This window comes from Parasteatoda tepidariorum, chromosome 1, assembly GCF_043381705.1.
Source record: "Parasteatoda tepidariorum isolate YZ-2023 chromosome 1, CAS_Ptep_4.0, whole genome shotgun sequence".
Lineage (NCBI taxonomy): Eukaryota > Metazoa > Arthropoda > Arachnida > Araneae > Theridiidae > Parasteatoda > Parasteatoda tepidariorum.
Window position 1 is genome coordinate 93,444,992 of NC_092204.1, and position 18,670 is coordinate 93,463,661.

Sequence of the window (18,670 nt, forward strand, 5' to 3'; positions counted from 1 at the left end):
TTGCTAAAAGTTACTGATTAGCTGAATTATTTTAGATTGTAGCCCTCCATCTACAGCTTTACATATTTGTTAAGCTTCTAGTTCTTGTTGACACTAATAGTTTATAAGAGACTTCAGTCAAAAAAGTTTTTAAAACCATATTATCTCAAAGAAAAAAAAGAATTTCAGCTACATATAATACTCTAATCAATTACCAAGTTATATAACTCAATAGGTTTAATAGAAGTCTAGTAATCTGGCGTGCCAAGCTAAAAAATGGTAACTTTGAAAAAGAGGAAATTTTAAGACTTCTTTGCATCACAGTATTCATAAGAAATCTGTTACATACTAGCATATTTCCCAAAAATACCTATACAGGGTGTCCCAAAAGGTCGTTTACAAACTTAACATGCTGGTCTGTCATATCATGATGAACAAGATTTACATAGGAACTTGTGTCCGAAAATTAAAACTGAGACCGCTAGAGGGCGATAAGTGCAGGCTTGGATGAGGAGAAAAAAAAATGATATCGATAGCGGTGTTAATATGATTTTTATTATAAAACACCATTACATCACAGCAAATGCTCAAAATTCCTTCCATTCGCCACAATGCACGTTTCACATCGTCGGCGCATGGATTCACGAACCCATTCAAATTGGCCAGGAGTGTCACGGACACGTGCTGCCGCTTCCGCGATCCTGGCGATAAGATCCATGTCCAATGTTACAGGTGCCTCGTACACTATGGACTTCATGTGTTCCCACAGGTAGAAATCCAGGGGAGTCAGGTCGGGGGATCGCGGTGGCCATGGGACTGGTCCACCTCTACCGATCCAGCGATTAGGATAAATCCTATTGAGGTATTCTCGAACAGCGTAGCTAAAGTGGGCAGGCAATCCATCATGCTGAAGCCAGATGTTTCGGCGTGTAGCGGCTGGAACGTCACCCATCAGATCCGGCAAAACTCTTTCTAAAAAAATGCGATAGGTATTTCCGTCGAGGCGTTCAGGTAAGGGCCAATCAACATGTCACCGATAATACCAGCCCAAACGTTTACGCTGAAATGTTGTTGATGTGCATGGGCATACATCTTTGGTTTTCATGCGCCCATACGTGCATGTTGTGCAGGTTCACGACACCATCCCGTGTAAAGCAGGATTCTCCAGAAAACAAAACCCATGATGGAAAATCTGGCTGTGCGACCCGCTGTTGCAAATTCCAGCGTGAGAATGCAATGCGTTTGGGATAATCGTCAGCGCACAATGCCTGTACTTTTTGGAAGTGGTAAGGGTGTTGCATGTCATCGTGCAGTATGCGCATTATGGTGGAACGAGCTACACCCAAGACACGTTCGCCTTCTCTGAGACTTCTTTGCGGGTTGATGGCATACTCCTGTAGCACGGTTTCCTCTACGACAGGTGTGCGTGTAGCACGTTCTCCGCCGAGGTGGCTACGTGCTACGAAAGCACCTGATTCACATAATCTGCGGTACAATCGTCCAAACAAAACATGACTTGGCTGACGTCTGTTTGGGAAGTGATCAAGGTACGTCCGTGCCGCGGCTCGTCAATTTCCATCAGCGGCGCCGTATACGTAATGCATGTCGGCCATTTCTGCGTTACTAAACTCATTCATCCTTCTCCTTCAACGTCCACGCCTGAAATGATTGTTTTTCCCACTCTCCCGTTTTCCTGCAATTATCGCCCTCTAGCGGTCGCAGTTTTAATTTTTGGACACAAGTTCCTATGTAAATTTTGTTCATCATGACATGACAGACCAGCATGTTAAGTTTGTAAACGATCTTTTGGGACACCCTGTATATCTAGAAACACTTAAATATAAATAATTTTTTGTTATCCAAAACACGCAAGATTAAGATACACGAAACTTGAAAATTATATTTTGAGCGTTGTGAAAAAGGTTATAATGCAGTAATTTTTTTAGAAACAATACAAGATGTCATATCCCTCCTATACTATAGTTTTTCACATATTCTCACAACGTTTGCTCAACTCAGTTCATAGATCTTTTTATCATATCTCAACGATTTAGTCTAAAATATAAAGAATCGAAGATATATTAGGTAGCATTCAAAGTTTATAAAATATGTTTTTAGTAAGTACAATGGCAGTCCCTTTTAGGACAATTTCACCGCATTCATAATTGAACAGTACGGAACATATATGTGAAACAATATTTTATATTTTTCTAAAATTTTCGAAGATGTCTAGCAACATCCAGTTGTATAGATTTCTAAAGAAAATTCAGTCCAAAACAGTCAAGATGTAAGGAATCGACGATTATATCACCATTTTTTAAAAATATATATTCTGAGTAAACTGGAAAATGTATTTGTACTCGATCTTTTCAAGTTATAATACGATTTTTTTCACCTTATTCTTAGAATAGTCAACGAAAATAGTCATTGAATAGTCAACGGAGTTGGACTATTCAATGTTATCTGGCAGACTTCTACTTTTTTTTTCTTCTTAAATTGGAAAAACTTTCGAAGGGAATTCTTGCTCAAATAATCTGATATGTAGTGTCTTTACCGAATATTAAGAGATTATAAATCTTTTCAGCTTAATGTAATTTTTAAGAAATTCTTCAAAGTTGAATCAAAACTTTTCCAGAGAAGAAATTAATTGAAATCAGTGAACAGTAAAATTAACAGTGCTTTATCTGTTGTTAAAAATGTTTCAAATTTCATTTGATTTGACAAATTGTGGCTAAAATGCAAGTAAAATATAAAGTCAAAATCTCGTAATCGCATTCTAGACCATAAATTACAGCCGTTATGTACTATAATGAATAATGCAAGATGACTTTTCAACGTTGAATCTCAAAATATCATTCGTTTAATTATAACGGATTAATATGTCATGAAGAGAATCTCTAGTGAGATGCAAGATTCGGCTTTAAAATGTGTTATTTTATCCAACAGTATTTTTGTGTACTGTGTTACTAACTTTAAAAATTAGGTTCAATCAGTTGAACTGTCAGTTTCTATTTGATTAAAAAATTAGTTCTATCAATAAGTTTAATCTTTACAATTTTATTCCTTCTTTAAAAAAAAAAAATAGGTATATGCTTTAGGCTAATTTCTTGTCTTTAAATAACATAATTATTAACATAAAACTTTTCAAATAGATTGTAAAAAGCCCGCACATCCTACCCCTCATTAGGAAATATAATATTCATTGCAGTAAGGCTAGCAAATTCAGTACAGGTAATTCGTGACACAATTCTTAATTAACCTAAAACGGTACAGGCCAATTGTAAAAAGTCAAAATATCAGGCAGAAAATACTTGAGCCTTATGCAATTAGCTATATTCGGAACTTAGTAAAATGCTAAGTTATAGTAATAGTTGCTAAGAGCTGGATTTTTTATTTTTAATATACAAGATGAACATACTTACAATCTGCTAACTGTATACTGGATGAATATAATAGCCTCAATTTGTTATTATTTTAAAATTTATGAATGATATTCCATAACTATATCCTTTACTAGAACATTTCTGCATGTTATGTCAGTATCACAGGCTCCAACAGTAAAAACATAAAACATTAAAGCTGTAGCTTATAGACACACACACAAAAAAAAAAGAAAGATAATCACAAAATAATCTACAGAAAAGACACAATTTTTTTTTAGTAAAAGATATTTAATGAATTTTAGTTCAGAAGTTTTCGAAAAACCAAAGTAACACATCGATGTTTTAGCAAACAGTATTGTGATCAAGGTAAAAAATATTTGCACGAAACATTACCTCTTGAAAATCCTTAAAATAAGGATATAGTCAAAACACTTGAAAAATCAAATACCCAATATCGATAATCCCACACATCAGAGAAATAGTTTTTAAGTTGTGTATGCCAAAACTCATTCACTAAAATATTTAACTGTATGAGTATATTGTAAATATAAGCGAGTTGTTTTTATACTTAACATGCTTAAATTAAACAAGGAAAATTTTTACTCATTTAACTTTTTCCTTCAGGATCATTTTTTGCCATACCTTTTTCTTTTGATATTTACTTGACAATAAGCTATAAAATAGTCACAAGGCTTTTTTGCCTGTAAAAGTGTACAGTAAAGCATGTTCAAATCCTTTTAGCATTAGTTTTATCTCCAAACATTTTGGCAGCTTTTTCGAACAATAATCATTTTCAGACTTAAAAAGTATGCAAAACAGGTGCATAATAAGAATAATTTCACACAAACCCAGCTAGATGTTACACGGTCAATTTTAACACCAAAGTAGACCATCACTGAAAGGAAAAGTTTAAATGCATTACAAAAAGAAAATAAACCAATCCTTGAATTAAATGGGTAAATATTTGATAATCTTTTCATTTTATATCTTTCAAATATACTTAATAAAAATTACTAAATATGTTTAATTTAAAAAAAAAAAAAAAATTGATTTGTAAGAATTTTTAAACTGAAAAATAAACAGAACTGTGTACAATGTATGTATTGAAAGAAAAACAGACTAAAAATAGAGGAATATTTTTAAAACATAGTAAGTTACATAAAATTTCACAAATATATCTACAAATGGTTTTACATAAGTCATAAAACTGTGCAGTTTTAACAGTATTCCCACTAATCTCTCTTTAAAGCTCTGATGTGGGTGAAATAAAGTTAATAAATTTTAGCTTAAGTAAATTCATAAATAAAAAGGTTAAAAAAAAAGAAGCAAGGGCAGTTTTTTATGTTTGCCATAGATATATCTCACACTTATTTGAAAATCAATAGCCAAATTGAATGAAGGAAAAAAATATGTATAATAATAATAAAAAGTATTTTAAATGCTTAAAAAAAATTTAATAAAAATTCACAGTCATGTTTTTGTTTTCAAATACAACAGCAATAAACATGAAAAATAAGAATGCATTGTAGAGTATACACATTTAAAAACATTCTATAGAAGTAATAGATATACATATACAAATTAATAACATTTTAAATAAATAGAAATCTAGTTTAAATATGACTCAATAGATAAAAACACCGGGTTCATTTTTATTTTACCTTATCAAGTAAATGTTTTACCTGCCCTTGCACAAAAGCATTATTTATAATAGTTCATAGAAACTTAGCATAATTTACCAACAAAATAAATCTAAAGTGCTGCACTAACATTTATTTTACAACAATGTAACAAACAAATAACTAACGTTTCAAATTTTCTAGATGCGCTTACTCACTGGACCTTTCGATCCAGCAAAGTTATTTTTTTCTTCTTTTTTAGTGGCAGTGTGATTGCTATGTTACCCCATATAAATAATAAAAATAAAGTGTACCATTCGAGAGGGACACAGTCAACAGAATATTTAAAGGGGCCACACACAACGTCTTATTTTCTTAAAATAGTTCAAAACCAAAAAGTGTTGAGAATGGAAAAAAGTATTACTTTCACTTCCATATGTTATTTTATGTAAAAAGAGCAGCCTGGCAGTAACTGCTAATAGAAAAGTATAGCTAGCAATGGCCGGTGTGTGAGAAATGACTCTCTTTGTCACTGCAAATAGACTTATGTAACAACAGCATTTGACAAAGTTTCACTTAAAATTTTTTCTTTGAAATAAAAGTCAGGTGCAGCTCACCTAAGGATCATAACATTTTCAACTACTACAGACATTTCTTTCAAACGTAACTATCCAGAAGAAAATAATGGCAAGTTCATTGATTTTTGTGTTTTATAACACCTTTTTACACAAGTGTCGTTCCCAAGGCTTTCTTCCGAAACACAGACACATCTTACATTACCTAGTCTCGAAAAATAGCTTTAATGAAAAATTTAGAGTACTAGTATTTGTCTAATAAGTAAAATTATTTAATAGGACTAAAAATAACAAGTCACAAGATATTTCCATATATTCATTTAACAAGAAGTAGAGGGAGAAAAAAATAACACCAACGTTCAGTTCATTCAGTAAAAATAAGAAGTAGCTCACAGATTTAAAATTTTGAACAGGAAACTCTTTCCACAAAAAATTATATTCAAACATAGTCCAATAGGCGAGCTCTTAAGAAATCAAAAGACCTGATCGTAAAAGTACTTAAAACAATACAAATATTTACACAAAGAAATACAAGGGCATCTCATAACTAAAAGCATTTCATTTGTGATTCTATATCTTTCAGAACAATAAAGAAAATTCTAACTGCCCATAAAAATGTACAAAGTTGTGTCCTAATTTTTTAAGTCAATTCAAAAAAGACTTTTGATATATACAGAGAAAGACTGCTAGTAAGTTTTCAACAGGCTAAAACTACAGTGAATGTAATTTCACTTTCAGTATCTGTACCGATCCCTCCCAATTTATTATTATTATTTTATTTTTTTTACACTGTAGGAGAAAATACATATTTCAAATTTGTTTTCCCATTTTGATTTGGGTCATATCACTGAACACATTTCCTGGTCACTAAACGGTTCAGGTTATGTAACAAGCAACAACTTTTGGAAAAAACAGCTCTCTGTTTTAGTCATGTTTGAAGCACGTAAACATTGCCAAGTTCAACAGATATCAGTGGCATCACAGTAAAATTTTATAACCCTCAGACCAATGAGGAATTTGTGCAGTTTTTTTTTAACAATTAAAATGGAAAAATTGGTACAGCACACAGAATAAATTACTTGATTTCTGTGCTGCACAAAGCTTATGTTGAATTATAGGTGGCACACATTATTAAGGGTGCCATTGAAAATGCCAGCAGTTTCTGATGACTAGAGGCTTAGTTTATACTTCACGATAAACCATCAAAAGGGTAGAACTTACATAACATTATCACTTATTATTAACTCATAATCTTACAAATTGCCATTCCTGAGATTTAAAAATTAAACATATTGATTTAGATACTAGTAGTGTTAGGTACAATGAGGTTAAAACTTTACGAATTATTTAAAGAATTTATAAGCAAAATAACAATATAATAAGCTTAAGTGGCTGAATGATAATAGCAATTTAGAGTTTAATTATAATTTAATCTACGAAGATAAGTTACCCTTGAGAGAATAAAAATAGAGCTATCTTACAATCTGCAGAAGCAGAATTTTACACACAATAATACCCACTTCTCTTAAGTGTTAATGTCATATATGCCCTTACCCAAAACAGGCAAGTTGCGTTTCCAAAATCTCAAGTTTCAACAGCAACACGCACAGCAGTCAACTTATTTATACATCTGTTGAAAGACATTAACAAGTACTAACTAGAAATTTATTTAATATGTAACAAGACTGATGATCCTTAAAATGTGAAAAATAAAACCAATACATAATTTTGTCCACAACTTAAAATAATTAATTATCCCTACATAATAAGCCTCCAAGCAAATCACACAAACTACAATTACTCATCAAATACATTAGCAGTTATATAAGTCTAAAATCTTTATAAAAGTTAAGATATGGTATAAAAAATTCAATCAGCAAATCAAATACAGCAGCAAGCTGCTTGAAGGCTAGGAGACTTTAGAAACGCAAGTTTAAAAAACGAGCAAGCCCCGATCCCAACATTCTAATCGATAAAAATATTAATAAGATTCATTATAATGTAACATTAAGCTGCATTTAAAGTATATGTGTACAACATGCAGTTTAATAAATAAATCTTTGCATCAACAATAAAAAATGCGCTTTTTTTTTCCTTTTTCACAGAGAGAAGCCTTTTACAAATTTATATATATATATATCTAACAAAACAAAACATGAAACTACACTGCAGAGGTAATCACAAAATTCATGAGTGTATTATTTTAAATTTTTCAAAGCCATTAAACTAGTATGCCTGGATGAAGAAAAAAAACAAAACAACTTTTTTTTAAAAATATTTCTAAGGGCCATAGCATGTTTTATAATACAACAATAAAACAGTCAACTATAATACTGTCTGTTCATTATAACAATATGGATTTTGCAATTTATAGCACGGTAAAATTTTCACAAAGGTTTAAAGATATAAAATATTTGTAGCAACAGCATACTTATGTACACGTAGAAAAATAATCAACTACAAACTCAATCCTGTATCAAATAAAATAATTAAATCTTTAAACATCTGAACAAAGCAAAGATATATATATATATATGTATGTATATACTCTGAAAAATGATCACCAGTCCAGTGTAGAAGTAAAATCACATAAATTCCATCGCAAACATTTTTTAAAACTAAGTTTTTTGAAAATAGTAATTTGACAAATCACCTAGGTGCACTTTTTTGCAAGTGTTCATATTTTACGAAGAACAATCAGAATCCAATACTTAACAAAACAAACAACACAGCTACAGCATCCATATTTTCACCGGGTTTCTGGTCCATAGAGACAAGGGCCCAGCGTTAGCATGGGCCAAAGCTTTTATTTATTTATTAATTTTTTTTAAATATTTATCTCTTAGCGACGCAACAAAGAAAACAGTCATTCACCGGGAACAAATAACAGCACCTAAACAATCACCAGCGGGACAGTCGGAATCTGCAAAGAACGTGTCGCATACTACTAATGTCTCTGTACAATTGATTTTGCTCAGGATGGCACTAGAGAGAACTTTTTCATTTACCCCCTGTAGCAGACTTTTCGGACAATTCTTTCATCTTGTCTACATAGTCAGCAAATATATCGCGAAAACGGGACCATGATTTTTCTGGAATGGTGATGGCTGTTCTCAAATTACTTTTAACCTGCGAAAAAAAAAACTATATTATAAACGTACAAAAGAACCACAAAGCTCATCAACACAGTATTTATAACAACAAAAAATAATAATCACATTTTTTATGTGGATAGGCCATGCCTGGAATTTCTATCTAGATGCCTATTTTTGTGAACACTTTTATCAACAAATTGCATAGATTTGTGACAAAATAAATCTAAAATATAATTACATCAAATAACAGCTTTCATTCTACTTAAAACGCTGCTGTAAACCTACAACATGTAGTTTCAGACACATGAATTTTATATAAATATTTGATTATCCATGGTCTGAGCAGAGCAAGACAGCCTATCCTTACACACAAGGAGGTAGGTGTAACATTTTCATGGGGAGTGTTCAGAAATTCAAAATTGAAATGAGGTTAAATTTAAAACTGGGGTCTAATACTTATGCTTTATAGATTTTTAAATGGATATCAGTAATGTTTAAATATTCAAATCTTAGCAATACATTAATAAATTTAAAAACTAAATTTTATTTTCAAGATGTATTAAAAAAATCTATTAAATTTGGGACAAGAAATTAAGATATTTATGAGATTTTCTAATAACATATTTTGTTATAGTTCGGTAAAAATGAGATCTTTTTTGCCAAAAAAATTAATACCAAGATCCCCCCCCCACAAAAAGTTTTTATGTTATTATAAATAATACCCGGAAACTCCCCAACTCTCTTTTGCACACTTCTCCCCTTTTTGAGGAAAATGGGATGATTTGTGGGGGAGAAGTGAACATATTTTCCCACTGCATTTAATGAGACCAATTCCAAGACTATCAGTCTAATAGTTCAGATGTTATAGCATTTGATATTGCTATCTAAAACAGTAAGACATTGTTTCTTATGCATTCGCGTATCACACACGAATCAATGGAACAAAAAGTTCAAAGAATTTCATTGTATAAATAATACTCTTTACATAGACTGATGTATATGTTACTGTTAAAAAGTGAAATCCGTTATTTCATAGAATAACTAGGTATTTCAAGAAATAACTGGATAAGTCAGTTAAAGTATATAAAATTATTGAATTCTACTATTTAATTAGGTATTCTATAGAACAACAATTACTGGATCATTAAAGTATGAAATACGGAACTCAAAATTTATTTGATCCTGTTCTAGTTGCTTTGAAATGATGTGTATGTGTGTACGCTTCATTCCACTGCTTTTAGACATAGTCATTAATATGAGCAATAATAAATTACATCATCTGAAATAAGGATAAAATGTATTTTTTCAAGAAATTTTAGTTATTTATAATAAATTAATTTATAAAATAACTGGAATTTTTTATTTTTCACTTTATATCCATCATTAGTTACTTCATAGAATAACTAGGCTAAGAATGAAATTTTTCATTATATACTTTAACAGACTTGTCTAGTTATTTCATAAAACACCAGTAATTCTATAAAATAACTGAATTATACACTTTAACAGTAATATATACATTTTATATTTCTATCCAGGAACTATTAGAACATATAATGTAAATTTTCTAATGCAATTGTATGAGATTAATCCTCAGATGATCGGACTAATAGTTTAGAAGTTGTAAGCTTTTTGTGCACAGAAAATACCATCTTGTACCTGCTCACATTTACACATCTAACATTACTATACAGATAAGTGAGGTACTGTTTCCTATGTATTCTTCTCATGTAATCAAATGAGACAAAAAAACGAATCCAAATTATTTTTATTTCTTTTTAAATATAAAATGTGTTATTTTTAAATTACACTTATTATGAAGGAAGCCTTTATAACTTCCAAACTATTTATTCTATCAACTCAAATTTTATTGTATTCAATTCTATTCTGTAAAAACAATTGCATCAGGAAATGTGCTTCATGTGCTCAAATTGCTCCTAGATAGCATAGTAAAAAGTGTACTAAATCAATAAAAAATAGTACTTTTTATGAATGAAACTGCTTGCAACTTTTAAACTGTTCACTCTATTGACTTGTGCAGTCTCATTCAATTCAGGGTAAACAAAAAACATGGGAGGAAACACTGTTTCACTTGTTTGGATAGCAATATTATTTATAATTTTTTCCTAAACCTTTTTGTTCTGCGTAGCCAGAGTTTAGTCTCATTAGCTTCCTTTCTTCTGTATCTTTTATTTATTTTTGTATGAGAAAAAATTCTTAAAAGAACATGCTTATTTAACAAATGAAAAATTGTTTTAAGTTTGAATACTATTAAAATAGTCACGCTGTTAATATTGTTAGTGTTTGATTACTTGAGCTTCTCTCAATTGCAAGCTTAATCAAATACTCGAAAACATAATGGAAAAAAATTATTCAATTTTAAATAAAAAATTTAATATAAGCGCAACATGGAGTTATGATGGAAAGCAAATCAGTCAATGGCACAACAAAGGGAAGATTTTTAATAAAAATTGATTCAATGAATTGTAAATATAACTAATAGTATCACAGGCACACTTTATTTATTTACAATTTAAGTTAAAAATGCATAAATGAAAAATAGGGCTAAAGGTTATCTTACTTAAGATTATTGAAAATTAAAAAATCATCAACGAATGTCTCATGCAACACAGGACAGGGAAAATTCAGTATGACATCCAGAAGATAAAAGGAATGAACGTTGGTGTCGATTTTCTATTCAATTCAATAACAAAAAACTCATTTAAAAGTACCTTTAGTTTTCATCATGACTTTAATTAAAAAAGTTTTTCTTAGTAAATTGAACTAAAGATGGAAGCGAGTGTATATTCTAATCATCCCTTGCCTTACTAAAAAAATTCACTACCAAAAATTTTACTATTGCGATTCACTATTAAAATTTTGCTATTAATTATTTTTTTCACGAAATAAGTATAAGTCTTATTTTAGGTATCATTTCTCCTGCCCCAAAATTCAATTTACCCTTATTTTGTAGCAATTCAGAACAATTGGTCGAAAACAAATTTGTTTTCGATCAACAAAGCAATAATTAAACAAAGTTGCAACTGAAAATATGCTCTTATTTAAATATTTTAATGTAATATATTATATAAAACTTCAATATTTTAGTTATTCAAAAATTAATAAATAAATATAAATGAAGTTATTAAATACATAAATAAGAAATAAATTATTTGTTTCATTTTCTTAAACAGTTATATGTTTAGAGTTACTACTGTGATGCATTTATAACCAGATTCAAATGAATAAGTTATCTTCTCCTATATCCTATAGATATGCCACATTGCCCCATAAAAATAATCCCAGATAGCTACCAAGACAAATATAGATAAAGCAGAGCAATTTTTAGTTGTGAAAATTTTCCGATTGTAAAAAGGAATCGGCTAACTTTAATTAAACGACAGGCAAAGATACTACATAGTATTGCTTCCTTGTGAGGGAAGAACTAATATTTTATATTTTTGAACAAGGAAAAGGCTCATGTTGATGTTATGAAATGATTTTTTAAGTATTTTTATCTAATAAAAAAAAAAAACAATAAAAGAAACAGAAAAAATTTAAACTATTTAAAAAAAAATTAATAGTTCGAGAAATTGCCATTTACAAAAAGTTAGTTTGAACCTCCAAACACCACCTCTACCTACTTCCCTGCATATACATAAGCAGTTCTAGGAAGGTCAAAACTTTAATGCACATTTTCAAAATGTACAAGAATTTGTGCAAAAAGTTAAGAATGAAAGTGAAAAATACATATTCTTAACACCCATTAGCACACCACGATCTAGCCTCACTCATTTCAAAGAATTTTTTTCTAAAGCTTCTCTAAATTGTTTGGAGGCTTTATCAATCAAATTTTCAGTTGCTTCCTTGACTCAGGGTATCTGTTAAATCTAGCCTTTTTAAATCCATGACTTCTACCAAACACTTTCCATGACTTTAATACTCTATTACTCAATACAGTCAAAAGAAGATAGTAATGAGTGCAACTTTCTTCCTAATGTGAGATCTTTTCAAATGACAGAAATGCAGATCGTGAAGAGGGATTTTTCAATCTCACGAATGAGGATCACGATGTTTGATTTTTATATCACACAAATATGGATAGCTAGCTTTGTTTAATTTTAAAATAACTCAAATACAAATAGTGATGCGGGATTTTCAAATCGCAGGCAGGATTAAGGGCTCCGATACCACAAATCCATGACGAATTGGGAGTTTTCATGATTTTTTAGTATTTATCACTGAAAATCACAACTTTCCATGATGTTATTTATAGGTGAGCGGATACCCTGTTGATTTCATTCAGGGATGTGAACAATCCTGAACAAGGTTGCTATTTGGCGATGGTATGACGAAAACATTTATTTCACAATCTTTAGTTGCATTTCTTTAACATTAAATATTTCATAAATTTGATGATATTTCTCTCCTTGGATTTGAGTGAATTGTTTGTCCTTTTTGAGACATTTTGATGGAAAGACAGCAGTTTTTAAATTTAAAATATATTTAATTAGCTAGAGTAACGAAAAGTATAATAGCAAATGATAGAGCGAAGTAACTGAAAAAGAATTCACTGTTACTGCCTGACGCGCATTAAGGATTGTCTCATTTTCCAGTGCGGAGATTTTTCTCCTCTTACACAGACGCTGAAATGAACTCTTCGCCGGAGAAGTTTAAGCCAAGTGCCAACTCCTGGTGAATGAACTATATATCAGTAATGAATAAATGTTTAAAAAGAAGGACTTTATATCAGAGATTAAAATTATAAAATTTGTTGAGAAATTCATCAATTCTCAATTGAGTGCTGTAAAATTTAATAATGAATATTCTGCTTGAATTTCACACGACAAAATAAATACCGAAGATTTTTTTGAAAGTGTTCTATGACTTTTGTGAGATAAGGTTTTTGCTTTTAAAATATGCCATACAGTTTTGCTAAGAAAAGAGTATATTTTTTATTATTGAAAATCCACCAGGGTGGCCACTCAAATCAGATTTAAAATTTCCAGGTATTTGTTTCTTTTTTCTTATAAAGTGTAGGATGTGTACAAGAAAAGTGTCTATATTATAAAATATTTTATTCAAAATGTTATTTTTTTTTAACATATCTTGAAAAAAATAATTTATTTTAACAATTTTGCAAACTTTTTTTTATTTATTTTTTAATGATTTGGTACAACATTAATTCTTAAGAAATTAAGACACGTATAGAAAATATGCTTAGCTTGTAGAATGTATTGTTCTTATTGAATAAATTTTTTATGTGCTACTTTAAGTAGTTTTTGCTCAGTGTACCTAGCAAATGGCAAAAACACAATGACTAATAAGACCTTGGATAAGTATTGTTTAATATATTTTCATTAATCAAAAAGGTTAACTGTTTCAGGTGATTATATATTAATAAATTCTTATAATTACAGTGGCTCCCAAAAGTGTTGGTCCACTTATAACTTTTATTGAAATAGGAAATAAAAATTCATTAATTAAAATGAATATTTCAAATTGGGTATTTGATGATAAGATGTATTAATCTTAATCTTAGCAAAAGTGCATGGAATATTTTAAAAACAAAGCAAAAGTTTATTTTTAAGATATCAATAATCAAATAGCAACAAAAATTTTACCCCACGAAAGTCATCGTACACTTAAATGTTTTCCGATTTTAGAATTAAAATTATCGTCCATTGCTTTAATTATTTTTCATTTAATTTTTTATACATTTATTTGCAATTTAGTAACAAGCTTGTGATAGCAAAATTATATTTTAATTTTTGTTTCACCATAATATTTTCTTTTATCATTTAAAAACAGCTCATGGTCATAAAACAACAGACCAAATTTGAAAGGTGATTACTTGTCATCATAAGAGGTAAATCAGTAATGAATATTGTTAAATTAGTTTAATGTGTCCTATTGCACTGTGGAATATGTGATAAAATGCTTAAAAGAAGGACTTTATGTCAGAGATTAAAATTATAAAATTTGTGGAAAAATCCATTAATTCACAAATGAGTGTTGTAAAAGTTTCTGTAAAATTTAATAAAAATATTCTGCTTGAATTTCACCAGACAAAAAAAAAAAAAAAAATAGTTANTGTCTACGATAGGTACTCTGTCCGCCATTCGTCTGGAGGGGTGGCGGGGACTATGGTAACGAGGTATGATTATTTCAAGTAGGGGTGAGGGGTCCCCCTTTAAGACTGGTTTCGGTGGGAGAAAAGGAGACTTCTTTCTTCGATCTATTGTATTAGCCCTAGAGTTAAGAGAAATGAGCATTCGCGCCTGAAACATCGTTTAGAGCGTGTGATTCCTTTTTTTTTATCCTTTTCTCTTTTTCAAAAGCTTCTGTTTTAGAAAAAAAATTTAAAAAATTTATATGTATGTATGGAATATGTATGGAAATTGTATAAAATTGTTTAAAGCAGCTCAATGTTTTATTAATAAATAACTCATCTATAAATTTATCATACATAGTAAATTGGTTATTAAGAAAAAAATAAATTTGCTAATAAAAACTGTTTTTAATAAATAGTGAAAAAAAACTGTACAGGTTACAATAAAATATGAATAAGAAAACGTAATTTAAGCAAAAAAAACTTCAGATAATTTCAGATGGTTTGATGGGTGCTGATAAAAATCATCGTTGATAGTTTTAGATTTCATCCTAGTTGCGGTCACTTGCTTTCAGTTTCAAAAAAAAAAAAAAATAAATAAATAAATAAAATATTTAAAAATTAATAATCAAAACAAAGATATTTAATATTTCTCCGGCACAGATAACGTGAACTATTTTTATTTTCAGCAAAAGTTTTATCTCCTTTTAAAATCAGAGTTATTAAGTTTAAGCTCTTCACTTTTTCCAGAAAATTCAAGTAATAAAAGAAATTAACTGCTTTAAAAAATGTGCAAGTTTAGAAATTAAACCATCTAACAATCAATGAACATTCATAATAAATATCGTAAAATTAAAAAGTAATATTAAAAAAACCTGTACTACCCTTAATGTCAGAATTTGTTCACTTTTTTTCCTTTGTATTTAAAAAATAACAACTGATTGAATCGAGAGAATTATTTTAAGTAAGAAAGAAATATTCATGCGAATCTTAAAAAAGTTCTTGAATCAGATTAAATAAGTCTCCTACTGGTGGCTGAGTCAGCCAATCTGGTATACTCCCCATACAAGCTATCATCGAAGGCGAAAGAAAAGGAGACCTCTTCATCGAAGCCACCCTCCCTAAAATGCTCTCTTCTTGTTTCCATAGCACCAGACTGCCGCAGACTTTGTGGCGGACAGAGTACCTATCGTAGACAAACAGTAGTTACATTTATTTACAAACTTATAAAAGCTATTGTAGATGTGAAAGGATACTCTACTAAATATTACTAATTAGAAATATTAGAATATTTACTAATAGGCAGAGATTTTTTTGAAAGTGTACAATGACTTTTGTGTGATGATGCTTTTGGTACTTTTTGATGATTGATTTCTTAAAAATTAACTTTTGCTTTGTTTTTAAAGTATTCCACGCAGCTTTGCTAAGAATAGAATCTATTTTTTAATATAAAATAGCCATTCTGAAATATTCACTTTAATTAATGAATTTTTATTCCCTATTTCATCGGAAGTCATAAGTGTACCAACACTTTTATGAGTCACTGTATTTACATTTCAATGTAAAGCTGTACTGTATTCTGTATTTTATCTTAACAGTACTTTTTGCAAAATTCATTGATCATATTTTCTTTAAATCAATATCTCAAGTCAAATTTTTAAATCATGTTTTTTTGATTTAGCAATATTATTTTAAGAGATTCAGTATACAAAAATAAATGTCACAAATGTAAAATTCTCTAATTTTTTGTTGTATAACTCTATAGAAAAAAAAAAAAAAAAAAAGATAAAATTCTTTAAATTTTTCTTATTTGAAATTAAAATATTTAAAGAATTCCAATTTAAAGACATAGTTTTTTAGCTTAGTTTGGTTAATTGTTTTTGTTTTAATAACTAGTCTTGTACAGTGCAGAACAAAAACACAAAGTTTCGTTTTCCTTCTTTGTACTAAACACAAATCAATAAAAAAAAAATATATTTTATTTTTAAAATATACTTTATCATTAAATGTTTCCTACTCATTCCTTAGTCCTTGTCAGCTTTTTAGGGTAAAAGGAGGAATAGTTTTGGAAATATCATCTCTGGAAAGCAAGCAACATTTATAATATTTGAATTTATTATAGTTATACAACATAATTCCATGGCGCACAGACATGCCAACTTTCAGGAAAGCCTGCCCAGAGCAATAATGACAATATGTATAAATTATATTGTAAAACTATACCCACTACTTCAAGTTGTAATTAAAGCATTTTATTTTGGTAAATAATGCGTCAAAGCAATATTTTATTTGCACTAGAAACAGTATAAATTAAACAAATCTAATCAAAGGAAAGAAATAATACAACACAATAAAAAATTTAATAACACTTATAAACTTTTTTTTTTTACACCCAAAGAACCATGTGGGCGAAATTAAACAAAGAATTGCATTAATACACCTAATAATTTAAAAATAACTTGCGAATTTTGTTTTTGCTTTAGTTTTTACAAATTCGTACATTTATATGACAGAAACTGTAATCTTAGGCTATCATGACGTATTCTACTAATAAGCAATTTTTTTAAATCATGAAATTGGTGAATAAACTTTTTTAATGACATATGACTCATTATCACTGTGCTTATTTCCTGCAAAATTTTTTTAACAGCAATTGTTGCTAGCAATCACAACACAGCAAAAAGCTAAAATCTAAATTAAACAGTTGGCAATAAACATGAAACTTAAGATTTATATTCTTCAGTATTTTTATTTATTTTTTTTAAAATTTGCTTTTATTTTTCTCTTAAATGAACTGCAAGAGAAATCAGTAAAGATAAATAAATTTGAGACCCTTCACCCCTTCTAAAATACATAATCGCGTTGTAAGTTATTTGTCAGTTGTTACTTAATTCAAGAAGTCAACTACAGGCAAGTACACAATCATAATAACATAACTAGGGAGAAAATAAAGAGATTAGCTGAAGCTGTCTCCACATCTGCACCAAACAGAAGGTAAAAATAAGAATGAAATTAGGATACTGTTTAAAGAAAATAAAAGTAGGAAGTTATTAAATTATAATGAGTATCATATCAAATCTTACTTCTGATATACGCATGTAAATTCCTCTGCTATTTTGACCAATATCAAAATAAAAATTTTTATTTTCTACTCTCATATGTTGGCCTTCTGGTAATTCTCCTTTAAACTCTGAAATAAATAATTTTCAAGTACATGAAACATAATTCTGAATCGAATTCAATGTAAAATAAATAAATATTTCATCTTAAATAACATTAAGCAAAGTTAAAAAAAAAAACAAAAAAAAAAAAAACATAACAGTAGATATAAATTTTTAAAATATAAATTAAATAATATTAATGCTAATAGGCAATTAATGAAGAACAAAACAAAAACTATTATGTAATTTTTATTGAATACCTCATAACTTGCTAAATATAATAAAGACTTATTGTACCTCCATCATCAGTTCCAAATTCTTCTAACAGATCTGTTAAAGCATCTCTGAATTCTATCATACCTTGAGCTGGTATTGCAATTTGGGAACGAGGTCCACCTCTAGCTATAGTTTGTGAAACCTATAAAAGAAAATTTTACATCACATTTTCAAAGAGAACTAAGAAAACGCATTGTCATATTTACTAGTCAATAAACATATTAACCAATCGTGATAAATAAAAAATTGTTACAGAGACAATAAAGTATTATAAGCCTACAATTTCAGATAAGAAATCTAAAGCAACAACTTAAGATGTTTATCTCAAACAAACACAAATTTTCTCACTCAGAAAAAAGAGGAAACAAATTATAATTGCAAATGGCCAATCTTGGAAAAAGCACTAATTTTATGACATTTAGACAAAAAAAATAAAATGAAAATAATTAAAAATAAAGATTTCTGTTATT

At 29.3% G+C, this 18,670-nt stretch overlaps 1 protein-coding gene across 1 annotated transcript in view; it reads right to left on the minus strand.

The window, feature by feature from the left end:
• Positions 1 to 4,488: 4,488 nt before the first annotated feature.
• LOC107441635 (Purine-rich binding protein-alpha) overlaps positions 4,489 to 18,670 on the minus strand; it is a 39,639-nt gene continuing 25,457 nt past the window's right edge. The window contains exons 5-7 of the mRNA XM_016054974.3: positions 18,222 to 18,342; positions 17,847 to 17,953; positions 4,489 to 8,685 (exon numbers count right to left, since the gene is read on the minus strand). Coding sequence (XP_015910460.1) covers positions 8,557 to 8,685; positions 17,847 to 17,953; positions 18,222 to 18,342 — 357 coding nt within the window. The 3' untranslated portion in view covers positions 4,489 to 8,556. The remainder of the gene's footprint in view (positions 8,686 to 17,846; positions 17,954 to 18,221; positions 18,343 to 18,670) is intronic.